This window comes from Oxyura jamaicensis, chromosome 1, assembly GCF_011077185.1.
Source record: "Oxyura jamaicensis isolate SHBP4307 breed ruddy duck chromosome 1, BPBGC_Ojam_1.0, whole genome shotgun sequence".
Classification (NCBI taxonomy): Eukaryota; Metazoa; Chordata; class Aves; order Anseriformes; family Anatidae; genus Oxyura; species Oxyura jamaicensis.
The window spans coordinates 74,890,536-74,917,503 of record NC_048893.1 but is presented as its reverse complement, the minus strand read 5'-3'; the positions used below and the strand labels follow the sequence as shown (position 1 = coordinate 74,917,503).

At 37.6% G+C, this 26,968-nt stretch overlaps 1 protein-coding gene across 17 annotated transcripts in view; it reads left to right on the top strand.

Moving 5' to 3' along the window:
- ABCC9 (ATP binding cassette subfamily C member 9) overlaps positions 1-26,968 on the top strand; it is a 77,367-nt gene that overhangs the window by 451 nt on the left and 49,948 nt on the right. For 14 of the 17 annotated variants that reach the window (XM_035311149.1, XM_035311102.1, XM_035311103.1 and 11 more), the window contains exons 2-11: positions 1,306-1,343; positions 7,638-7,803; positions 10,840-10,981; positions 11,346-11,467; positions 12,563-12,729; positions 13,388-13,630; positions 18,019-18,213; positions 21,393-21,557; positions 23,030-23,185; positions 25,921-26,055. In XM_035311149.1, the coding sequence (XP_035167040.1) occupies positions 7,659-7,803; positions 10,840-10,981; positions 11,346-11,467; positions 12,563-12,729; positions 13,388-13,630; positions 18,019-18,213; positions 21,393-21,557; positions 23,030-23,185; positions 25,921-26,055 (1,470 nt within the window). In that variant the 5' untranslated portion in view covers positions 1,306-1,343; positions 7,638-7,658. Of the gene's footprint in view, positions 1-66; positions 181-1,209; positions 1,344-7,637; positions 7,804-10,839; positions 10,982-11,345; positions 11,468-12,562; positions 12,730-13,387; positions 13,631-18,018; positions 18,214-21,392; positions 21,558-23,029; positions 23,186-25,920; positions 26,056-26,968 lie in introns of those variants that run through there. The other 3 variants (XM_035311091.1, XM_035311084.1, XM_035311097.1) reach the window with 2 other exon arrangements.

The window sequence follows — 26,968 nt, the reverse complement described above, 5'->3', positions numbered from 1 at the left end:
CCCGTCATTCCCCACTAACCGCCTCCTCCTCCTTCCCTTTATATCTGTGGGACAGGGCTGCTCCTTGTTCTTTCCTGGGATTCCAACTCAGATCTGTTTTCCTTTTCCTTTTCCATTCTCAGGCATTCTCAGGCTTTACAGTCCCCTACTGCTGATGTTTTCTTTGCTGCTGTGCACAGGGTTATGTTTCTTTTTTTAAACCGTCCTGTCTTAGCATGTGGAGTCGTAGGTTTTGCAGCGTAGCACGCCGATGGTTGAAATCGCATTGTGTTAAGGAGCTTACCAAAAAAGAAAAAGCAGTGTCTTAGATGTGTGAGAGCACTGCAGATGTTTGTGTGAAATGCTTTTCAGAGTCAGTATCATGTTTAGCAGCCTTGCTGTTGTGATTTTCTCTGTGTTTGGGGCCTGATCCAAAACCTACTGAAGTCAATGAGATTCTTTGCATCGACTTCAGTGCAGTTTGGATCGGGCTGTTGGTATACACCAGCTAGCAATGAGAATGCTGACAAGTATCAGAATTCATCACCTTAAGGCCCAAGGTGACTGGGACAGTGCTTAGCAAGGAAGCAGGGTATATCTAGGGTAGCTGGTCAAAGCCAAAATAGAAATGAAAAGGAAAAAGAAATTTGGTACAGGATCATTTTGGGTAAAAGAGATTTTAAATGGGCAGCACTTTTTTTGCCATTGCCTTAGCAGAACTCTTTGCAAATAATGCATGTCTATGAATTGCAGATTCCGTTGGATCAGGTGCTTTTAGGTAAGAAAAATGAATGAATAGGATTACACCTGGAAAGGAAAATTATTCAGAGCACTAACCGAAAATCCATGGCAAGTTAGGCCATACTTCCATATGGCCTTCCATACTGCTTATCCAACCTACAGATAATTTGATCTTTGTTAAAGTTTTCTCTGTGAATTTCAGGAAAGAAGGAAAAAAATCTTGCTTTTGTAATGACTCCATTACTGAGAAGTTAAAAGCCAACTACTTTCATAAAACTCTCAGTACTTTCTCCATCCTGCATCTGTATGTGTACACATATGCATATATATATATGTATATGTGTGTAGTTGTATATATGCATATAAGGGCATATAATGCAAATTCTAAGACTGAAAAAATATGAACTGAGACCCAAGTATGCTCTGTAAGCTGATGTATTTATTCAGGAAGTGCAGCTATTGATTTATTTTTAATCTTTGAAAATATAGGTAACTGAACTACTGAAATAAATGCTTTTTTAAAGTTCCATATTTACCCCAAGCAAGGTCCACCTGAGAACTGTATTTATGCTCTTTCCTTTACAGTCATATCTTGCAGAGTGTGCAGAACAGTGATAATCCAGGTAAGATAAAACTCTTGAATATGAAGACTTTTAAGCCCAATTTTAAAGACCTTAAGATAATTAAAATGTCTGTAACTCAAATTCTTAACAGTTTTGCACTCAGTGGGGATGTTCTTATTGTTTTAATGGAAATTTACATTATCTGCCATTTTCCCGTTGTATTCTTTTCTATCGCTTATGTAAAATCTATATCAGGAACTGAATCTATGCATTAAGAATCACCATTTCAGTTTGTCAAAATGAGATTTATAAGTGTTTAGGTTAAATGCTACATCACATCCATGCTTAATTTGTTGTCCTTTAACTTTTTTCTTCCCAAAATGCTTTTCTTATTCACAATGAACATACGTTCCTAAACTCTTTTGTACTGATTTATGTTTATTTTATTATGACAATGTCTGTACACCTTAACTCAGAACCAGAAAGTCTCAGTTTGCCAGTGATGGAGATTTTAGGATGAAAATTTAAATGCTTAAAGGGCATAAACATTTTTAGCTGTTTCATTGCAGGGTGAGCAGCTGTTCAGATAGTTCACATCCTCATTAAAGTAAACCAACAGGGAATCAGATTCCCAAATGATGTCAAGGAGAGATGAAACTCTCTGTCCACTGGCACCATCACGGTCCCATCCTCCTGACTGTTCTTTTCATTCCTCTACTCTGTGAAGTTCTGCTCATTGCTTTAGCTTGCAGCAGATTGTTTGAAAAGGGAGAAAGGAAAAGCACCACTGAAAATCTGTAACTAGTTCTACTGTTTGCAAAGACTGAAGTTAAACTGAAAAATTTGTCATTAATTTTGAAGGACAAAGGCCTCCCATCGTACAACTGATAAAACAAAAAATTACCAGGTATTTGGCAGCCTTATTGGGGTGCTGAATGTAGCTGCTACCCTCAGATTAGTATGCACTTGTTATGTCAAGATCTTTATCACATTACTGCATTTGCCCTGACTGAAATGCTAGGTTAAGCTTAGAGTGCTTGGCAATGTTATTATAAAGTATAGCATTCCTAGTATAATTAGTAGTAAAGCAAATATATAATGATGTAGTCACTTTGGTGCAATCAGCCCAGCATAGTTTGGTGGCCTACTGTATTCAGCAGAAAGAGAAATTTTCTCTGGGAAAGCCATTTTTGTAATAGCCATGACTGATTCTGTTTTCTGAAATAAGTATTAGGATCTCAACAGACATCCTGAAAGGCTACTGCTACTTGATGAGAAATAGTGGTCAATAATTTCAGATGTCCAAAAAATTTCAAAACAACTTGTTGCCCTTTCATCTGTCCTCTCCTGAATATTCATGTTTAGGTTATGCATTTTGTTGTTTTGTAGTGGCAGTTGGACTGCTCCCATTTATTGCAGTCATTCCTGTACGCTAGACAAAGCCATCTGCCTGTAAATAAGCCTTCAGCTCCAAACACTACAAACTGCATAAGAACTTAGAAAAAAGGTCTTGGTAATTCATATGAGAAGAAGAGGTCTGTGTGCTTTCCAGAGGCTTTGGGACACATAGGTAAAGATTTGTTAGAAACCAGTGGACATTTCCCTGATGTGCTGTTCCCCATGACTCATAGGTCCTTGAGATGGTCCTAAATGAGTTAACATTGAAATTGAAGTATGGCAGCTGCAACAACTCAGCACCGATCTCCTCTCAGGCTTGCAGTGAGCAGAGCTTCTTGTCTTGGAAACAGTACTGTGGTAATAGAACACTGTTAACTCTGAGACTGAGTTATTATTTTTGTGGTTCCCCATTGGACCTTGCAGAGTACAGCAAAGCAGGCGGCTGCCTGGAGCTGCAGGCTACTGGGGAAGATAAAGCAACCTGGCTTTGCTGCTCAATTCACCTACATACAATTCCAGGAAGAGAAGTTCCATGTTGCTGCCAGTGTCGCCAAGGCAGGGGGCTTGGCACATGTAGGAGGGCAACTGCTGCTAGGGAAAGTGATAACCTCTCTGAGTTGCAACAACCTCTGCTGTTCTCTTTACCATTCTTTGACAACAGAAATCTCAAATGTCTCCTCATGTGGCTCTGCAGCCCAGCTTTTCCTCTCTCATCTCTCACTGCATACATACTGAAGCCTGAAAAGTCTGTCTCCATATCTTTGGTAAGGAGAAAAGTCAGCTTTGGCTACACTGTGTGGAAAGCTTGAGTTAGCTTTGTATTCTGACTTCCTTAGAACTAAGTCAAAGAGCTTCAACATGGCTATTAATTTCAGGCTTAGACTGTTTTTCAGTGTGGCCAATATTCCGTCTTTGGCAATGATAAAGAACTGGTGCTCGGGAAAAACATAAAAAGTGTTTGGTGTATTTAATTATGTTCTAGCATGATGCTCAGCACTGAGTGAATCAAGCAGCACTTCCTCATTTAGGCAATATACCTCTATCAGTTTCTCTATAGGTCTAGTTTTAAATGAACCCTAGCATAGCCTTGCTAAAGCCAATGGAAGAAAAGTCTTATTATCAATGAGGAACCCAAATTTGGTCAGTGGTCAGTCATAAAAGTGTTCCATCTTCCTTTCTAAATCTAGAGGTAGTTTTGATGAGTTTTAGCAGTAGGCAAAACTGCAATTCTTGATATTATTTCTAAATTTGATGTTCTTCCATTTCACATTTTCATTCTGTGAAAACAAATCTTATGGTATTACAGAAGAGGAGGGATTAGTGCTTTTTCATTCTGCCTTTTATCAGTTATCTGCAGGTGAGATCTTCCAAGCTGTCTTCATTTCCAGTGTCATTTTTTTGACTCAGAATTTTTAAATGTGCATCTGTGCATCTCCAGAGCCTCCTATGTACATGAGTTTTCCAAAAGTCTGAGCTAGGTCTAGTGGTTTGGGCCACATGGGCAAAACTGGGGAGGTTATATCTGATCTTATCTGATCTGATACCTTCTGCACCTGAAGTGGATGCGAAAGGAATGCTGCTTTTTTTGTTGAGGTTTGTTGCTCCCTGTGAGGCACACTGGAGGAACAAATATTTCTCTGTCTCTAATGTAATGCAGTATATTTTCATGCATCGCTCTTCAAGACACAAAGAACAGCTAGCAGCCTGTCTTCAACCACCAGAAAGCATCCATGAAAGCTGGCATGTACCAACAGATGCAGAACATGGTCCTCCACTCACAACCATAGTTCAAGTCTAGCTCAATGACAGATGGACAGTTGGAAGGAAGGAAGGAAGGAAGAAAGGAAGGAAGGAAGGAAGGAAAGAAAGAAGGAAGGACAGATGGATGGACAGGCGGGCAGACCACTGGAATATTAATGTTTCCTACCATCTTTATCTCTTCTGTTCCCTATCACTGCCATAATGTACTATATGTGCGTCCTGAAACAGGTACTGATAAAAAGGCAGGTTATACCTGATGAGCATTTCTTAAAGCCAAATCATAAGTTGTATTGGGTCAACACTGCATCATGACACTGATCACAATGCTTTAATAGATTTTAAGCCTGAGGAGAATTAATAATGGTGGTCACTGGATGTGCTAGTTAAGAAAGAAGTATTTTCTGAATTAATAACTTGGAAATTAATGGTCAATTACTTTATTTCATTTAATTGACAATGCAATCTTTTTGATTGTTACTGTTTGTTTGATTGATTGTTTGTTTTTAATGAACTAACCAACCTAGACTCTGATTTCTCTCATTTTAAGGGAAGAAAATTAAATTCTACCTCTTTGAACCTGTAACAAAAGTGTTGTAAATAGACTGCTTACACATATCTTGAAAATGATCATCAGTATGACACACCGTCTCTCTGTATTGCTATTAATGATAGAAACAGATTCTTTCCTCAGCTCTATCAATGTACAAAGGATGGATGTTTTTAAGACAGTATATTGGACATACTACACCACAAAACTGAGCACAGCAAAGGTGCTATGCATCTTTCTTGACAGCTTCTAGGGACCACTGTTTGAGGTGTAATAAGAATCCTCTACAAACTGATGGTTAGGTCCTAGCTAGCAGAGAGCACTCTCCATGAAGATAATGGCCTGTTCTTCCATGGGAACATCTACTGCCTATATTCCATTTCACTTCTAGAAAAATTGAAAGAAAAAAAAAATGGCAAAACAGTTTCCCTTAGCTTCTGTTAGACACAGTTTTAATCCTTTCTCCCAGAATTATTTTTGACTAGAAGCCAAAAGCTACACTTGAAGTCAGTGATTCAGTACTCATTTGAACCCAGGATCCCCCTGTCCTTCAGTACCAATCCAGCCACTAGACCATAATAGCATCTTATGCTATCTCAGAAAAGAGCCCTATTTGTGGGAAAGGGAAGAAAATTCCCAGCAGAACTCCCTTGGACTTCTGACCTTCGATAAAAATGAGGAAACAACACTTCTGATTTTCAAGAGATTATCATTACCATTATGTTTCTTTTAAAGGAGACGTGTCAAGCTTTTACAAATTAAAAGCAAACAATCTCCTTGTAGTTCTTTTAAAAAGTTATTTGTTTGTTCTGTTAATAACTCCTTAGACTACTTAGAAAGAATTAATATATTCAAAAGAATACTTATTTTGCATTATTAATCATTAATAATTTTGAATATAATTTATATTAAAGTATAATGTCAGATTGATAGTGGTCATATCATGCTATTCATTTTGGAGATTTGGCCAAATTCTCCATCAAATTTTGTTCTACTGAAAATTTAATGGGTTGCCCATCATCTGTTGCACCACAGTAAGTACATGCATTCATGTTTGCAGAATGTGGTCCACCATATGACCCTGAGTTATGCTTAACTTCTGGTAAATCTCAATCCATGAATCCCTGGTATGTTTGGAAAAGGGGCTGCATTTATCACATTCTTTTCAATTAAACTCCTTTACAAGTTTCAGTGATATATTTCAATATGGATTATGCTTTCTGTACCCAGCAAAAGTAACTTAAAAGCAAAAGACGGGGGTTAGCAGAGGTTCATAGTGCTTCTTTGAACTCTGTACTCTTTTGAAGATCTTTGTATTTGTGTTCTCTCCACAGGAGTACTTGAGTAATTTATACTTACCTTGTCATACTTAGCTTTTTTAAACAAGTAAACCGCTAAAACTAATCTGAACGATCTAAGGAAATAAGGAAAACATTTTTCCTCATGAACTAAACTTTTCTTTTTTAAATTTTATTCATGTATTTTTTACATGTCTTTATTGTTCTGATTATGCAAAACTCATCAATGCCAATGTTATTACAGAAAGATGCATTCACCAAAACATACAATATACTTTGCTGAATTAGAGACATTCTTTTCATTTACTATGTAAAATTTGGAAAGCAGTGTTGTGAGCAGATAAGTTTACGCAAGCTATTCTACAGCACTACATTTCTGTGTGTACGTTTTGGGAAAATAAACCAGCAAGGATTGGTGGCAATCTTTTTTGATCTTCCTGTAAAGAAGAATGAATAAATAAATAATGCACAGGGTGATAAAAGACAGTAACTGGCCATAACTCTGGGTCATATTGTGGCCCACACTCTGCAAGCACAAATGCATGAGTTTATCTTGGTGTACAAAGATAATCTCATAAGAGAACATGGAAGCCAGAGACTGGCCTAGATGAGGCTAAGCATGTGCATAAGGATTTGCAGGATCAGGCATGAATGCTGATTTACTGCCCATACAATCTTCAATACAACCTACTTTGATTAAGAGTTTCACACTTTATCTGGAATGACTAGTGTATATGATCATTGTTGTTCAATGGGACAATGAAAAAATGAAAAATTTCAGGGAATTCAAAGCTGCCAAACAAAAGGTTCAATGTGGTTGCACTGAAAATGTAGTGCAACAAATCATACGAACAGAGAAGTTGTGCAGAGAGTGTTGTCTCATCAAAGAAAGCGTAACACACAGGATTCAACTAATGTGAACTTGAGTTTTCTTACTAGAAATGAAAGCATTTTTTCTCAAAACTTTATTGTTCTTTTTCCACATCCTCATATGAATATGGAGCACTTGCAGTCTAACTCTTGTGCATATAATGAACACTAGAAGACATTGCACAGTGTATTTAATTAATGTGTATTCGTTTAATATATTGAATATAAACACGGCCTTCATTCCAATGTGCTTATATTTGAACAGGCTCCAGAGCATTTTAAAAATACAAGAAGTTTATTCTTTGTCAATTGCTCAGTGTGTTCCTCATGTATCATGTATCTCTCTCACTCTCTCTCTCTCTGTATGTAGCTGAAAGAAATCCTAGCAGTCTTGGTAGTCAACTCTTGCTTCAACATGTCTCTTGCATTCTCTCTCTCTCTCTTTTTTTTTTTTCTTTTTTTTTTTTTCTTTTTTTGTAGTAGCCAGACCTCCTGGAAGCCATGAGGCTTGCATTTTGTGGTAACGACAATGCTTCAGCCTATAACATCAGTGCTGGTGTTCTTCGAAATGTCTGCTTTGTGGATGCCCTCAACTTGGTTCCCCATGTCTTCCTGCTTTTTATCACCTTTCCAATTTTGTTCATTGGTGAGTTATTTAATGGAGCTGTGCAATCCTACAAACACTTGAGTGTGTTTTTAAACTCAGACATGTTTACATGTGCTTGGAGGCCTGTGGTGCAAACTGCTAGATGCTTTGTATTTAATAATTTTAAGAAAGAAGAGTAAGAATGTTTTGATCCAGAGGATCCGAAGCAAACCCACTTGACATATTGGGAATTTTAGATATGAATCTGAAGTAAGCAACAAGAAAGATGGATGAGAACCAGAGAAAACAGTTTGAAATGCCTTGAAACTTCTCTGTGGAGGCTTTCTTCAGATTTGAAATTAGCAACTTGTAAACTTTGTTATTTATAGATACTAAAAGACTTAAGACAGTGGGTCTGAATTCCCTTGAAGTTATGTGAATTTTGGAGAATATCTTGGATCTAGCACTAGTTGAAGTGTAGGAACCTTTTAAAACAGAATAATTCTCTCTTTTTCCAATATTTAGAAGCAAAGGTAGAGCAAAGGTTACATCTTTGCCTATGGGAATTAAAATAATAAAAAATAAATATCTCTCGAAGAATTTAGGACAATGAAATGGCTCTAATTTATATACTGTTGTTAAAATCCCCATCTAAGCTAGTACTCTAATGATGTTTTTTCAGTACAGTCTTTCCTTTATCCTAGTTATTTGCAGTGATGAAATAAATACCATTTAATGATCATAGAAGATGAAGACACTTGAATGACTGTAAAAAAAGGCAATAAATATTAATAAAAATTTAATACTCTCCTGACAATTGCATGAGGTCACTTATTCCATATTCCCTTCATGGTTACATATTTGTATAGTAATGCATTTCTTCCATAAGGAAGATTTGAATTTAGGGCTATATTTACATGAGAGATATAAGGACTTCCATTATTCAAAATTAATCCAAAGAGATTGAGTAACAGGTATAGGAGCCTGTGGGCTAAGACACTTAATAACTAGCAATCAAAGGTATCGTAAGGTCCAGAGACTGAAAGCTAATTAAATAATTAAACAGGGGAATAAGAATCAAATTTTAACAGAAGAATAATTAAAGACTGGGAAAAAAAAAAAAAAAAAAGAAAGAAAAAAGAAAAAAACACCATCAACAGCAAGGATTATGAAGGACTGCCTCCAACCAGAAATCTTAACATCAGTGCTGGATCCTTCTCTGAAGTAAGATGGGAGCCATCCTTGAATTATGGGGCTTTCTGCAGAAGTGTTTGATTGAAACTCAGTACAGGATCTGAGGGCTGACATTATCTTTTACAACTTTTTGTGTTGTATCAACTTGTAGCAGGCTCCTTTAATATTTTTACAGGTATTAACCAGTTAATTTCGAAATAGCATTGTGGGCACCGAGAATTCACTTTGTTTTCTAACAATGTTAGGAAAAAAACGTGGTAGCTTAAATTGTGTGGCATGCAATTATATATATGTGTGTGTGTGCGTGTGTGTATACAATTCTTTCTTTTCTATTTTGCACCATGATCACCAGGAGAAATAGTTGATGGACAGAGCCTTAAGAGCCAACTGGAGTCTACAATATTGACTGAATATAAAATTGAAAACTGATGATGAAACGTGCAAATTTATGTGGAAAAGGAAATAAAAATGAAAAGCAGCTTGGAAGAGACAAAGATAAAAGCAAGGAAGACATATTAGACTAGGAAAATCTCTGGAAACTCTGAAGAGTTCTTGAGTTTGACAGGGAGAAGAGAGGATATTTTGTTCCTGCAGTACTTTGCATATTAAAGGATGAGATGTTGATAAACTGACAGTTTCCAAGAATGAATAAACAGGGGTTTTTGTGTATGTCTCAGTCACCTGATGAGCCCTATGCATTATGAGACACTACCTTCACCCATGGCAGGGACTTGGAATTAGATGAGCTTTAAGGTCCTTACAACCCAAACCTTTTTATGATTCTATCATTCTGTGATCCTTGTGTATCAAAGGTATATCCGCAACATTAAATTCAGTTCTGCACCATCTGAAAGAAACAGATGGAAAGCTCACTACCCTAATTAAAATTTGTTTTGTTTTGTTTTGTTTCATTTAGTTTCTTTACTTCCCCCCAAAATTGATGTTCTTGAGTTTCTCTCTGTTTTTTGGTAAGTCCATCAGTGAATTCCACAATTTGCCATACTGTATGAGGGACATGTGGGGGCCTGAGCATTTAGGCTGAATGGTTCAGGACAGGCCTGTACCAGAATGGGAAAGGACAGAGGACGAGTTGCCTTACAAAGTAACATGCAAGAAAGAACTTGACACCATGAGAGGCTAACCTCTGATCAATCTTCAGCTCCCCACTGTACTGACACTGTCAGGTCCTTGGTGTCTAGCTTGTTTTCAGGTTAGTGGCTTAGAGACAATCTTCTCTGAAGAGGATAGTTGCTATCTGAGGTGATGAAATTGAAATAGGCTTTAAGTTTAATTCATTGATTAAATCAGCTGAGTTCGGTGGCCTAGTGGGAGCTTTGAATGTGCAAAGAATGCACAGCACAAGGCCAGGCTGTGCCAGAGGAGACTGGGAAATGGCTGCCTGGTATCCCCTGAGACAGTGCTGCCAGCCAGGCCTGAGAGAGACATAATAAATTTTATTTGTTTGAAGTAAATATATCTCTTTGAGGCCTCATTGGAGGATGTATTTTTATATCAGTTGGCAACTTTGCTTGCTCTTGATCTGTGGCTGCGAAAAACATGACACCACCATTTCAGTTTTGTCAGCCTCTGTTGTGCGAGGGAGAGACTGAGATATTTCTATTGTCTTTCTTCTTGGCCAGGAACCTCTTCTCTTTGATTGCTATTTTGGAAAGTCTGTTGTCCTGTTGTCTGCAGGGTCAGATCTAAATTATGGAGGGCTACATGGCAACTCAGACACGCCTGCGTCACGAGGGTAGTAACAACAGGTCTTGTAGCTCTTTTATGCTGTTGATAGTTGATTTGCTTTTCTACCGATGAAGGATGACTATGGCTTAGAATGGATAATCAGATCTCTTGCTGGCTGAATGCTAACTTACCTCCTTCATTAATACTATTTTCCAGGCTGGGGAAGCCAAAGCTCCAAAGTCCAGATTCACCACAATACATGGCTGCACTTCCCTGGACACAACCTACGGTGGATCCTGACATTCACTCTCCTGTTTGTACACGTGTGTGAAATAGCAGAGGGCATAGTTTCTGATACGTAAGTGACAGTGATGGGTGGATAGCCAAGCTAATCAAATTTGTTAACATATACTGTTAACATGCAACATGCTAGTAAGGTCTAAAGAGTTGTGCTTTTCTCCCAAAAAAAGATGGAGCATCATTTCAGGAACTCTAGATTTTAATGGGATAATGAAATGATTGTTCTTAGCTCATTGTTATTCTCCTCTCAAGCTATAACAGTAAGTAGATATTGACAGAATTAAACATACACATGGAGAAAAAAAAAATGCCACTAGGAAAGTCATATTTGTCCTCTTAAGTAGTTTAACAGAATACCTAGCAATATAATAGTGATGAATAAAGACACCGAATTCACTAACTTATACCTCATTTATTTTCAGACAAATGAAATCTCGACATCTCCATCTCTTTCTACCAGCTATAATGGGATTTGTGGCTGCTACTGTATCCATAGTCTATTATCATAATATTGAAACATCTAACTTTCCAAAGTTACTGTTGGGTAAGTCTGAGTCTGATATTCCTGTACTCTTACAAAAAGCAGTAGGTTAGCCAAAGTCAGCTTTCGTAGATTGAAAAGGAAGATGAAATCCAGAATATTAAAAGTACTTTTCTGCTCATAGAACTAGTATTGTTGTAGGAGTTACTACACCTTTTATTAGGTACACAGTGAAAACTATTTTAAAAAACAATCACAAAAGGGAAAGCACAGTATGCTTATTGTATTTCTAGCATGAGCTTTTAGTTGTTGTTTTTTTTTGACACTGCTCATTAATTTTGAGGAAAAACTTATTCAACTCAAAAGGGCTATTTTGAAAGGTCATTTTTAATAGTAATCTGTTCACAAGCCATCCTGTGCAGATGGCTGTTGTTTCTCAGCATCCATTGCAGTTTATTCTGCATTTATCCAGTCTAATGAATGCCATTCCTTGCTTTTTCCAAATAGGATTGGAGGGGTAGGGGATAAGGAAGGTTTATCTTTGAGAAACACAGCTACCTTGTATTTATGATACCTATCTCAGTCAGCAGGTGGTCAGAAGAATTTGGCTAGACAATGCAGGATAATATTTCATGGAACTATACTGTCCAAATTACCTGTAGCTCAACAACCTGAACTAGTAATTGTCAGATACAAACCAGGGTGCAGGATATAATTAAACTATATATAGTCTGTTTCAAAATAAACACATTTCCAAATGCACACCTATGACGAACCCTACTATTTCAAAGAGGCAATAAGATACTTGTCATGTTAAGTGATTTCATTTTAATAACATAGTTTCCCGTCGGATTATCTTCAATGGATTTATGTAATTGTGTGAAGACTCAACATTGTGTATCTATTTGAAAGGTGGTTGCCCAGAAAAGTAAACAATGACTTGGGAAAAGAAAATGCAAAACAAGTCTCTCAATCCTGATCTCCTGACTTTGGCTGACATTACCCTAGGCCATCCTGCAGGCTGGTGATATAGAGGATCACCATGCTTGCATCGAATTAACCCTAAGAATATTTCTGCTTGAGAAAGCTACAGGTTCTGCAGCATTAACATAGCTAAGCTATGTATTTTATAATGATGCATGTGCACCTGTTTTACAGCTCTCTTTCTTTATTGGATAATGGCATTTGTCACCAAAACAATCAAGCTTGTCAGATACTGCCAGGACGGTGTGCCTTTTTCTCAGCTGCGTTTCTGCATCACTGGAATTATGGTCATTCTCTATGGACTGCTGATGGCTGTGGAGATCAATGTTATTCGAGTTAGGGTATGTGATTTCTTGATCAGGTTCTGTAAAGATAGCTGTAGTATCTCAGGGATGGAGATGGATCGTTAGTCCCAGTAATTGTAACTTGTGTCAAGTTTACATCCAACTTTGTCTTATCCATGAATGTCTCATTAATTCTGTAGAAATCAATGGGACCTGGCATCTCTTTTAAATATATCCTTGATTTACGCCCTAGACTTGCTGTGTATGTGTGCATATGAATATATATATACATACAGAGAATACATATGTGTATATAGATATATAAGCATATTTGTGCATGTATAGGTATATGTGTGTGTAATCTATACAGTATATACTGTGTTAATGCAGATAAACTATATATGCATAAACAAGCATATGCTTTTATACCCATTGTAATTTAAAATATATCCTGAGTTCTTTTGTTGCTATTCAGACAGACATAGGTGGTACTGGTAGGGTATAGTAGATTGTCTACATACCATAGTGGTCAATTATTTGACAGTTACATTGCCAAAATGGAAATATTCCTGTTTAAATGCAAATGTATATTTAAATTTAATGTATAATTACTTTTACGTGCAAATTTGTCACTGCAGTTATACGTATTTTTAACTAAAAATTGCCCTTAATAAGATAATTCCTAGGGACACGCTGTCTATTTTCTTCTTTCCAGAGGTATGTGTTTTTTATGAACCCTCAGAAAGTAAAGCCACCAGAGGATCTACAGGACCTGGGGGTGAGGTTTCTTCAGCCATTTGTCAATTTGCTCTCAAAGGCGACTTACTGGTGGATGAATACTCTCATCATATCTGCTCACAAGAAACCTGTGGACTTGAAGGCAATTGGGAAACTCCCAATTGCAATGAGAGCACTGACAAATTATGTTTGCCTCAAAGAAGCATATGAGGAACAAAAGGTAACCAGAGATGTCCATGTCATTGTTTTGGCTTTCAGAACCATAAAGTCACTGTGAATTTCTTCTGCTTCTATGAAATCCTAGTGTTAGGATTTTTATCTTAGGACTGTTTGTTCCAAGGTAAAACTTAGCATAGGAAGTTCCAATCCGATAGTTACTGTTTGGTTTTAAGTAAATTTACAGCAGGAGAGAGTTGCCAAATTGAGAGCAAGTGGAAACAAACCATAACAGAATGATCACTTGGTAGATTCCACTTTAAAAATGAATGCTTTGTTTAAATATTAGATATTCATAACACCATGTTAATTTAGAAGGCATTCTAATTTTCCATAGTTTCAGCTGGAAACACTCATCTTCACTTTCTCCTCAGAAACTGTGCCTTAGAAATACTGCATATTTAAGTAAATGTTGTCCTTTACCCATACAAGAGGGTACAAACTCATGGACAAGCCTGTCCATATGAGGTAAGGACTCAGCTGTGGCTTTTCCTCTAAGATGCACATTGGAAGGGGAGCAAATCATTCCTTCTTTAGACAGAAAGTGGTGTTTGAACACAAAAGTCTTTGGGCATACACAATTTTTAAACCTCTTCCATGTAATTACACCCTAATTTCAAAAATACACATGAAGAAAAACATGGTGGGTTGGCCCCAGCCAGCAGCTAAGCACCCACCCAACCACTTCTCCACTGTCTCCTTGGTGGGAGAGAAGCAGAAGGGGAAGAGTTTTTAAAGAATGTACAGCATGCATTTAGGCAAAAACACGGTGTTTCATATGTGCTTAATGCTGGTGATTTCTGCATGCACGCACACATACAGTCAAGAAATCATTCATTTTGTAGAAAAGAGAGAAGATAAGAGAGCCTGTCTCCCTGATTTGTACATAATGTCAATTTTCAAGCATAACCAGAGAGGTTACAAGGAGTCAGAGGCCACTTTGGACAATGTAGCACTTAAGACAAAGGCATGTAAATCCCTTTCTTGTACACATCAGATAAACTTGTTACCAAGCAGCATACAATTAAGAATGTCAATGCAAGGGGAAGCCAGAAAGAGCAGCTCTCTCCACCCAGTAGCTGGTGGAGCTGCAGACAAATTAGTACAAATCTTTACATTTTAATACATTGAGGATGCTTCTTTTGCCTTTTGTAAGGAATTTTTATGCTATCAGAGTCCAAGACCCTTCTACTTTAAGCAGAAAACTACTGAGTCATCAGAACTGAGCTTTTCACACCAAAAGAGAAGTATATTTCTTAGATCAGCTCCTTAAAGAAGCATTTGGTGCCTAAATCTTAAAGAGACCAATGAGCCTTAGGCATGTACATACTCCTGAAGAGCTCAGTCTTGTTCTTTTCTTTATCACAAGCATGCGTGACAGTGCAACCATTTGTCTGTAGCTCATTTATATCTGCAGATACAGCATATGCCTGCACAAATATGTGATTCAGATTCCAAAAGGCAACTGAAGTGTATTATTGCTCCTGTGCATGAATGCAAGCATTCGGTGCATAACTTCCATCAACGTGCACCATGAACATATGAACACTTGCAGTATTTTGCCCATACATTTGCATGCACCTACATTTATAAAGATGACTTACATCAGATTTTTTCTTCCTCTTGTTTTGCATAAGTGTTTAAAGTCTCTAGATTATGATAGCCTCTATTTGTGCTAATATTCTAAAACAGGCTGTAACCCTTAACTGATATTTTATAGACAATGTGGAAGTAAACCAAAAAGAGCTAAAAGCAACATGTTGGTTTTGTACATGGCCAGGTTAGAAAATAGCCACAGAATTTGGACAGTTGCATGATCTGCAATCTGGAATAGATGCTATGTCACTGTCTCTGTTGCCAGGGTGTATTTTACAGTAACCTTCCACAGTTGGTGAGGGGAGCCCCCATATCCTCTGGATTCAGTTGGATTACCCCTGCCTGTACCTGCAGAGAGTTGATCTCAGCTGTACTCCCTGGCCACATGGGAAGAAGGCTACTTTTCCTTTCCAAAACCTTTTTATCGCACCTTGATGAAAGACACTGTGCATGAATATGAATGTTCTGTATTGTAAAATGCCTTTGGCACGGTTCACATGAAGTGTGGTTTGTTGTTTTGTTGTTGTTGTTTGTTGTTGTTGTTTTTCTGTCCCTTCTGCCTGAAATTAAATTTGAAGCCATACCAAAATATAAAGCAAGATAAATTAATTAGGTTAATGACTGTTTGCTCAAAATCACTGTTTTCCTAATCCATGTCCCAAGCATTTTGAACTGTAGGCTTGTAGAGCTGAGACAAATGTTTAAATTATGTTTCTATTTTTCTGTTAATAATTAATGTCTTTTTTTGTTTTGGTAGAAAGTTCTTTGAATATGGAATGACTTCACAAATTTAAGTGGCAGATATCAAGAAAAGAAAATAACTCTAAGGCTTACATTTGATCTTTTTTTTTTTTTGTCTTTGATATATTTAGTTTAAATAGCAAGGAGGATGACAATTGCACTTGTAATTAGAATATTAATTTAATTTAATTAGTAGAATTCCAGTGAAGAGTAAATTCATTACATGTAGTGATGACAATTATGTAAATTTTGTATAAGTAATGAAAATGGCAATTAAAATAGCAAAAATTAATTAAAGAAATAAAAATTCACCATTACCATTTCCCAAATTTGACATTGATGGAATGCCCAGAATAGCATGTGTTGTCTAAAAGACAGCATGCATTTTCCTAAGAAGGTAACTTAGCTCCTATCAGACAGTCAAAGTGCAGGTCTCTGTAGCTGCCTGATGAGATACAGATGTGTAAGAGTGCCTGGGTGCAGATGTGCCCTCCGTCTGCTACTAATGTTTTCTGGATTGCCCCCAGCAGCAGTGAGGATGCGGGCACACTGCAGGGCAGAACATGTGTAACACCCATTCAGACCAGGTCACTCTGTCAGTCACATGGTTTCAACAGGAGAGAAAGGACTTGAGAAAATTGCAATCTAGCTCCTAATTCTAAATTACTTCAATGGGATTTTTGGTCTGTCTGATTCCACCTGTATTCATTTATTTATTTATTAATCTGGTTGTTTCATCTTCAAGTGCCAAAACATCTTTAAATTTGGTCTCTGCTACCTGAATAACCCAAGGTTTGTCTGTGACATACATTCTTCTTGCCTACAAACAACAACAACAAAAAAAAAAGAGAATTACTTCTGTGAAGCAGTGAGCCTGAAAACAGCCTGTTAGCTCTAGTTTGTGCCCATGCTGCTTATTTCTCTATACTACACTTCTTGCTATTGGTTATGACCAGCCTGGTCTAATCTTTAGAAGCCAGCAAACAGTTATCTGGCCCTTCAGTACATTTGTACATTTTTGGCACTATGGGAACATTCTACCTCACTGTTGAAGTGGCACAAAAGGAAAAAAAAAATGAGAAAAGAAAAAAAAAATACATGAAGCAGTGAGACAGTACAGACATACTAGGTTTTCATTGGTTAACTTGCTGAGTCAGGGGCCTGTTATTACTGGGCTGTACTTAAAATGTCTCTGTGAACACTCAAGGGTGCTTGGCTTAGGTTATAACTTGCAGGCATTTGTGCTACTTGAAAAATGACAGATGCTTTTTTACAGTGTCAAAAGCTGCTGCCAGAAGAGCAAGACAGCACTCTGCAGACCATGGATCTGTTAAATAAACCTCTTTCTTCTTAAGATTAAAAGGGCCTCAGCGATATCAGCACTCCTCTGACAAGGCTCAGAGATATCCATTGGCACGTATTTTAGTGCAAGAGTCAACATATTGCACAGATTCACAGAACTGAAGTCTCAAAAGGACCATTAGATGATTTAACCTTACCTCCTAAAATAGCCCACTGCTTTCACCTTTTTGAGCGCAGTAATTAGTGATCAGCTGAAGTATAATCTTCCTGAAAGAGAGAAAAAATCCAGATAAATTAAATTAAATTATATTCTTCTATGTGTCTGATCATATTTTTTCCCTCTCATATCAGAAGCCTTTGGATCAAGTGGTTTCACACCTACTGTGAAAGTAAAGATTATCCATAGGAACAAGGGCTTGAAAAGTCAGACCCTTTCCTGAGCACACATGTGACGAAGAACAATGTCTACATACCAGTATGCTTAATCTGTATTTGTATTCCTGTGTTCATGGGTTCAGAAAAGTTTTAGGATGTAGAGGTGAGGAACCACAGTTACAGAGTAGGCAGAATTTGAATTTGCTGCGAAGAGTGTCTGAAATCTGCTGATACCTACATCACGTTTGGTGCTTGGTCTACCCTAAAACACCCTGGAGGAACCATTTGGCCATCCAGACAGGAATGAAATGGAAGTTGCCACAAACTGCCAAGGAGGCCTCTTCTTGGTGCATTGACACCTTTCTCTCTGTTTTCCAGAAAAAGGTAGCAGACCAGCCCAACCGGAGTCCCTCAATATGGTTAGCAATGTACAGTGCTTTTGGACGACCAATTCTTCTCAGTAGCACCTTCCGTTACTTGGCTGACTTGCTGGGTTTTGCTGGGCCATTATGCATTTCTGGCATTGTCCAGGGCTTCCAGAACACAACCAATAACACAAATACAACAGAAAAGGTAACCCGACAACTTGGATTAAAATATTTTGTTTGGCATAAGTTCTTGATTGATATCAGGTATTTAATACTGTATATTCCTATATGCCTATGATCATCATTGTAATCTTTCATTATTACTTTCAAGCAAATTGAGTATTTTTTTGTGAGAGACCATCAATTTATAGACCTGAGTAGTGAAAGTCTTGGGTACAAATGCAGCACAGGTACAGAGATAGGGCAGGCTTCCCCCAGCTGCCCAGCTGTCTGCCTCTTTGTGGAGTCTGTTCTGAACTTCTGGGGAGAAGGAACAGCTTCTGTGCATCTCTTCAACTGTTCCTCCTCATTTCAGTCAGGAAACTTCACTGGTAGCGTCCCATTGATGGATCCAGCAAGGAAGAGTCTGTGGATTCTGCCTAATTTCTGTCCATCTGTCCATTTGTCAGTCATTGACACTTTGAGCAATTTGCAATCCATTTTCCTCTGAGAAGCCAAGAGTAGTCACCCTCTATGACTGATTATTGTGCTTGTTGCTGTGATGAAATACATTGAGTATGTGCAAAGTTGAAGACCATCCATTTTGTTCAATAGAATCCTTTCTTCTAGAGATGCACAAAAGTTGCTAGTTCACATATAATTTCAAACTTCACTGAGACTTTCATTTTCAGATATCACCTCTGAGAGCACTGAGCAAGCCTCTGACGCAAAACGTTTTCTGTCATAAGAACAAGAATTTATTAGTAACTAGTGAAAACATAAAGACAAAATTTATTTTACTAGCTGACATCAGACAAAACACAAGAAAGATATTTTCTTTCCTTAGGGTATGGAAATACAACCTTACACTTTATATAGTGAATGTTTTATATTTGAATGAGCAGATAGGTACGTAATGGAATAAAATTTTCTTCTGCAGATAAAGCATTTGACTATCGTCGCTATTCAACCATCTTCTTGGCTGCTTGCTCCCGACATTCATTTTCTTGACTGATTCTCTGAATTTGGCTTTAGACTCTCATCCAGCCATTACAATGAAGAAGCAGAGTGTAACTGCAGCTTATCAAATAAAGCTATTTATCATCTTTGAACCTCCACATGTTGGATTTGAGCCACAGAGTTAAAAGGCAAAGTACATCTTTTGCCTCAAAAATAGGTGGTGTTTTTTGTTTTGTTTTGTTTTGTTTTGTCTTTGCTTGTTGAACAAACAAGACATTTTAGTTTAGAAATGATAATTTCTGGATCTCAAATTTATCAACCTGTATCTTTTCCCCTTCCTTTATCTGTTGCACTCTTCAGTGAAGTGTTTTATTTTGTTGCATTTTAATCACCACTGCCTAAAAGGAAGATTAAAATCCTCAGAGAATTTGAAAGTGCTCCAAGAGGCTGGCTTGGTGACACACAGTCACTATTTCTGTTGGATACATTTCAGAATACATTTGCTTTTAATTTACATTTTATTAATTTTAAAATTTTTGATAAAGTTTCCCGTGGTTGTTCTTGCTATTATGTTTTTCTCCTTTAAATTCCTTCTAGCTTCAATTAATGTAAATTACTTGAATTTTATGTTTATTCTGCCTTACTTCTTGAGAACCCTATATATATTGATAAAGGTATCTACAAATGGTAATTTGTTATTATTATCCCTACTATGTACACATGGGGAAGTTAGATGCAGCACAACATTAAGAGAAAATATTTCTCTGACCAATTACGCACTTAAGCAGCCCTCATTTCAAAGAGTCTTGAGCTGGTAACCAACTTAGGTGTCTTATAGACTTTGGCTCTTTGGAAAACACCATTAGGTGCTTATAAATGTTTGAGTACCTCTGTGACTTTTGGAATTTTATGATTTAATTTGTACAGAAGATGTCTGACTGGGGACGGGAAATGATTCCCCCCAACCCCACGACGGGTTCAGCCCAGACCCAGGCTACCCATCCACTGTGTGCATTTGACAGAGGGAGGAGAGTGGAGTGAGGTTAGAATAGAATAGGACAGAACAGAACAGGACAGAACAGAACCAGAACAGAACAGAAAGAACAGAACAGTTCAGTTGGAAGGGACCTTCAAAAATCATCTAGTCCAACTGCATGACCACTTTAGGGCTAACCAAAAGTTAAAGCATATTATTGAGGGCATTATCCAAACATCTCTTGAACATTGACAGGCCTGTGGCATCAACCACCTCTCTAGGAAGCCTGTTCCAGTGTTTGACCACCCTCACAGTAAACATTTTTTTCCTAATGATCAGTCTGAACTTCTCCTGGTCGGGTGAACATGGTGAAGTTCACCTGCAAGCTCAGGGCACCTCTCTCCTCCCTGCAGTCCTCTGTCAGGTTACATCAACCCATAGTGATGAAAGACTCTTTAAGAGTGTAGGTACACAGCTTACCTTCCAATATTTCCCAGACCTTTCATCTCAGCATCAGGCTGGTGATTTCAGTAGAACAGGCTTTTCCTTTTTTTTTTTTTTTTTTTTTTTTTGTAAGAATTCCAGTACATCCTGCTTCCAGCTGGATCGGAAATGCCAAAGGAACAGCCTCCTTCCTTGCAGTATTTTGGTACATTTATTTCCTTCTCTGGCTGAAACAGAGCAGCACAATGAACATAAAAAAAAATAGAAAAGGAAAACAAATAAAGTGTTTTAAACAAGAATTGTTTTTCTCTGTAGAGGCGTTTACATGTCTTTTCATGGGAAATAATGGCAGCTAAAACATTTCTTTATTCAGAGCTCACAGGTAAAATAGACTATATTTCTGGAAGGAATTGTTTCCATATTGTACAAATGCAACATAATCAATATTACAAGATCAATGCAATAAACCAATCACGTGTTACAGAAAATACTATTTTTGCAACTTCTTCATGTGCAGGTGGAATAAGCTTTATCTTCTGCTGAGTGGTATTTCTATCCTCCAAATCAGAATTTAATGGATAAACTAATGATAAACCAAGCATGGTAATCTCACTGTCCCTTTTCTGCTAAAAACAATTTATTTCAGAACTGCTAGAAGTTAGGGTCCTAAATCTTTGGAACAGGAACAGACAGTTTAAATTCTGCCTAAATGATTATGATATGTACAACAGTAAGAATTATAATTCCTGTAACTTTCCCATATTACCATCAATATAGTTTATTCTAATGCAGAACAGACAATCCCTTCTTTGCCACAGTTGTCATGTTTTTCCTTTTCTTTTCAGTTGAAGGATCCATCAAATTCATATCTCTCCTCAGAGGAATTCCTCAGGAATGTCTATGTTTTAGCAGTTCTCCTCTTCCTGGCCCTTATCCTGCAGAGGACATTCCTGCAGGCTTCCTACTATGTGACTACAGAAACTGGTATTAACCTACGAGGTGCTTTACTGGTGAGCAAAGATGTTCCCATGATCTGCCAAGAAATTCACTGACATTAGCTTCCACTTTGTACTTTCATTTATCTTGTCTTTTTTCTAAAGATTCAGTTAATAATAGTTTGAGAGAAATAAGATATGCACTGTATTTTTATAGAGAAAACTAGAAAATGTAGTATCACTGACACAGCCAAAGTCATGGCAGCAATTCCTTTCACTGAGAACTAGACACATCATAGTAATATGGAGAAGTTTAACACTCAGTCTGTGCATCTAAAACATATCTCCGCAGACAGTATTAGTCATATGAAGATAAACAGCATTGCTCAGCATACTGAAGATCAAAGCTCTCTGTTTGCATTGTTCATTTGCTTATGAAGTTATTTTTGCTGACTGTGAACAGAATCATCTGCCATATCATTGGCTGCTCTGTGTTTTACTGGAGAGCTGTGAGTGGTGATTCTGACAGTTATGCCCTTTCGCACAGAGCCCTCTGGGATGGGACAGGAGTTATTCATCTCCAAAATTGTCTTTAAAACCAGCATCCTTTAACCCTCTGTGAAAGTCATGCTTATGAACTAAAGCCAGCAGCTCCAGCTCAAACTGTGGGCTGTAGCTGGAACATCTACAGACCAAACTCCTCAAAAATTATCAGGACTTTGAGCAGAACAGAAGCTGGACTGATGTTCTCCCAGGTATAACTAACCACAGGAGTATTGTGCCTTTGTGGAGGCTTCTCTTTCTGTGTGCACTGTGACTGATATAGCTGTTTTAAACATTTTCTCTCTTCTCTTGGGTATAGACTTGAAGAAAGAGTACCTGATTATTTCCTTATGTTTTTATGATTCTTGGTTGCCAAAATCGGGGTTCTATAGGACCTACCTTGCTCACAGACAAAACAGGGCAAAGAGTACAAATTATTTTTAAAAATTCCCTAAAGCTGCACTGTGTGAAATTTAATCATAGCTGTGACAGGGCTCACAGCATTTGTCTTTAAAATTCTGGTAGGTAGAAGCCTTAATTAACCTTAAATCCTGTTAAGCTCCTACAGATTTTATGGAAATAAATGGCTAGGTATAGGAGAGAAATGCAAAGGAATATAAATTCACCCTGTTCAAAACTTCATAGCTTGAATCCAACTATTTCACTGGAAACAAGAATTTCTTTGACAGTGCCAAGAAAACCAGGCTCACCATGTGTTTATTAAAAAAAGATCTGCCTAGTCTCTCCTCAATGTTGATGTTTTCTTGTAATTTTGTTCTGTTTTAGGTCTGCATTAAACAGCAAAGCTTTTGGAGTTTTTAAAAGTCTGTTTTCTCTCTGGTTCTTTTTCTCATTCTGTCTCCATCTCTCTTTGTCTCAAGTGAGAGAGCAGGAGAAAGGCTGTGCTAGGTAATCACTGATACTGATATGCGAAACATCCTGCTGCTGCTATTGCTTTATAATGACATCATTTTCATATATGCCATCTTATTACTTTCCCACAGGCAATGATATACAATAAGATCCTGAGACTTTCCACATCCAACTTGTCCATGGGAGAGATGACACTGGGACAAATCAATAACTTGGTCGCCATAGAAACAAATCAATTAATGTGGTTCTTGTTCCTGTGCCCCAATCTGTGGGCTATGCCTGTTCAGGTAGAGCATCAAAGTAAGGGCCAAATGTCAGGATCCTCCAACCTGTTAGAAAAGAGTATACATCTGCTGTGAGACTAACACCAAATTCAGAGGGGAACCTCTAGCACTGGACTTCATGCTCATTTTCCTGAAAGAGGAATAACAAGCAGAAATGTGGCCCATCATCTCCTCCAAGAACTGGGTGGCTGTCTCTTTAAGGGCCAATAAAGAGAGGATTTTTATTTTTTTTTTTGAGTAGGATTTTGCTGTCATTTATATGATCTGTGGCTTTAAAATTATGATCTGTCATCTTTTCCCTGCTCATCTCTCTTCGTCTACCGACACAAGTCATTGCTTTTGCTTCTGCCACATAGCAGCAGCACAGGCATCTCTCCAGTGCCAAGCATTGCATTTGCAGTGCCCACTTGTAACTGCAGTTTGTGGCAGGAACAAAAAACAATTGAATTCTGCTCTGTGACTGATGGCAGCACCAACAGTGTGCTGCGTGAAATGCTCAGAGGTGCTCAGATACAAACACCTGGTTGTTATCAAGGCTGGAAAAAAATGAAGAGCAGATGTGTAGGAAGGAAAGGTAAAAATTATTAGCCTGAAAGAAATCTTCAGAAGTACTAAGGTCCTAAGCTGCACTGATTTTCCATTAAGCTTGAAATCCTATAGCACCTTCAGAGTTTTAGCTTCAGGTGGGATTGGCATGGTTCTAACCTATAGGTGACCGCATCAACACCAAACAAGTTAAAAATGGGATAGAAGCTATTCTTTTTGCCTGGAACTGCAATAATCGATTATAATAGAGAGCAGAATGACTACTGCTAATGGAAACAAATACTGTTTTTATGTATATATTTTAGGATATGGTAGGGTTTAGAAGGTCATAAAATAATAGAGAAAAAGACCAAAAAAAGTTTGCATGGTAACAGACGTTAGAAATAATGCAGAGGATTCCGTTTTAAGTTATAAATCAATAAAAAGAGGTTTCCATTTCACATCCAGGTTTATTTGGAAGTGTTGCTGTTAATATTGGAGTGTTACTAAATGAACAGGTGGTCTGATTCCACTGAAGGAATGTAACGGCCTTCCTCACCAGTACTGTAAAAGGCTGGTGTGAAGAAACTTCTGTTCTTGTATTTCATCTTCAGTAGACAGTGAACACAGGGACAACTTGATCATATCTTTGTCCAAGAATGAGCATCACCCAGGAATTTGCACCTGATGATGAACTGAGTGAGCAACTGTGGCCTGGGTTATACTAGTCTCCTTCTGTGCTTAAGCACTATAAATTGTAGTGAGTACTTTACAGCTCTGCTTCAACAATAAAATTGGAAGGAAAATACTATTTCCTTCTCAAAGTATTATGCAACTGATGTCAATGGCACTGTTATTGTGATAATGTGTCTTTATGCCTGTTCAATTCAATTGGCAGCTCTTTGAAAAAAAGAAAAGAAAAAAAAAAGAGAGAGAGAGAAGGAAATAACCCTTGGTAACTATGGGCTGGATTAGTAACATACTGCTTTGGAAAAGATGATAGAACTATCCTGTCTTGCCTTATGCAACAGAGATGAGCTTCCAGGGATGTCCCAAGAAACAACAGTTGTCAAGGCTGCCCCTTCCTCAAACAGAACAGCTTCTAGAAAATACTGAATTTATATCCAACCAGTGTGAGCAAATGTAGTGTAACTGGCCATAGCCTGCTGAAAACTGTCACTAACCTTAGGAAATGTATTGTGTATCCACTGATATATTTGGCCTACTATCAAAGGGCAAAAACTCATTACGGGATCAGGCCTGCAGTAAGGATTTTGGAGTTTACCCCAAGTAGAAATTATTACCTGTAATCTTGTACTATTCTGCCAAGAAAAAGGCATCTAGGTATGTTAACGGGCATTATAGATGCCTTGAAATCTAAATAATGCTTTCAAAATGTTGAACTCCACTGATTCTTATTTTTGATACTGTATAATAGGGTAGATTTAAAGAGAGAGCTGAGTCATGTAAGGGAGAGCAAAACAAAGTGGGGAACAAGTTCTGTGTGTCCTATTATCACTGAGGATCTCTCTGTACCATAAAGTGAAGCTTTATATGAAAATACTTATGTTGTAGAGCTTGTATTAACTCTGGCACCAAAATCACAGTAATTGCATTAGAGCCATTCCCAAGTAAACCTTTGTGGGTACTGTTCCTAAACATTTTGTAGTGCTCAGCTAGCACCATGGTACCTTCCTACAGAGCTATATGGTATTGATGCACAAGCTCATGTTTGTGTCACTCCCAGCACGTCTGCTTTGTGCTTCGGTGCCTGTCTTAGACATGCCTTTGTCTGCAGTTGGAAGAGGACCCATAGGACAGAATGCAAAAGTGATTCATGGCAGTTCCAGGACCTTTGAATGCTTCCAGCTTGATGTAAAGAGCTCTAGTGTAAATAAGACTTGAGGCCAGTGATTCTGTCAAATGCCCCGGGGCAAGCACCATCTTTTTTGGTGCTACTTCAGTTCTTTGGAATCATTGTCTCGAATTAGGACTACCAGGCACCAAAACAAACTGTGCAGTTAATGTCAAAAATAAAGTTATTTGGGTTCATTTCCCACACTTTCTAAACATGACCTTCTGAAATAAGGTCTCACGTAATTCCTAGGAAACATTTAGCTGTTTGTTAGAAGAATAAATATATAGATAGATTTTCTATCATTCCAGTGTATTAAAATTTACTTTTTCTTCTATATTTCTTTTTTTCTTCATAGATAATAATGGGTGTAATCCTACTCTATAATTTGCTTGGAGTGAGTGCCTTGGTTGGTGCAGCGGTTATTGTACTGTTAGCTCCAATACAGTACTTCATAGCTACAAAGTTGGCTGAGGCTCAGAAGAGCACACTGGTAAGTAATTTATATTTGGGGCAAGCCATCACTTAATACCATCATTCCTCACTTTCTGTTTCTCTGTGGCTCAGTAGCCCTTCCTGTCTAAGAAAAGCACCTTGATGTTTGTCAGAAAGAATCAAAAAACAAACAAACAAACAAAAAAAAAAAAAACAAGTGTGTGGGCCCTGGCTTGTCCTCTCTACAGAGAGTATTTTCACCCAAATAGCACAGTTTTCTCTGAATTCAATTCCATGAAAGGATGTTACTCCTAAATTCAAATGTTGTATTTCATGGGATGTTACCAAATAGTACAAATGACTGCACATGTTTTCTGATACTTTGCCTAATGTTTAACCTTATTCTCATGGTCCTTGAACTTTTTTGATCAGCTTTTGATGTGCGAGTCCTCAAATATTTAGAGATCATTGTTATCTTAATATTCAGTAAGAAAATTATAGGTAAGTGTATCTACTCTTCAGCACACTTCAATCCTGTTGTTACTGCAGTTTGAGAATTTATCTTCTGCACCATTTCAGAAATCTTTCTTTCACCATTTCTGAATCTTTCTGTTTTGCTCTCTTCTGAATTCCTTCTGACTCATAAAATCTTTTGGATTATGATTTTACCTGAACATATGAGCACTATTTTCTGGTGAGGAACAATTAGATAAATACATGAATAAATATCTCACCTATTTTCATGACCATTCTTTATGAATCCCAAAATGAATCTTGTATCAGCCATTACATGTGTAGTCTTCCGTCTGTTCTTATGGACACCATCGACCTACTAATCCACCTTCCCGAGTTTCAACCTGTTTGAGGGATTCAGATATTTTGTTTTATTTCTCTTCTCAGAACAGAGTCACTTAATTTTCCCTCATGATTGTATGTATTTTAATATCTCCAAAGAACCTGAAATTGTATGT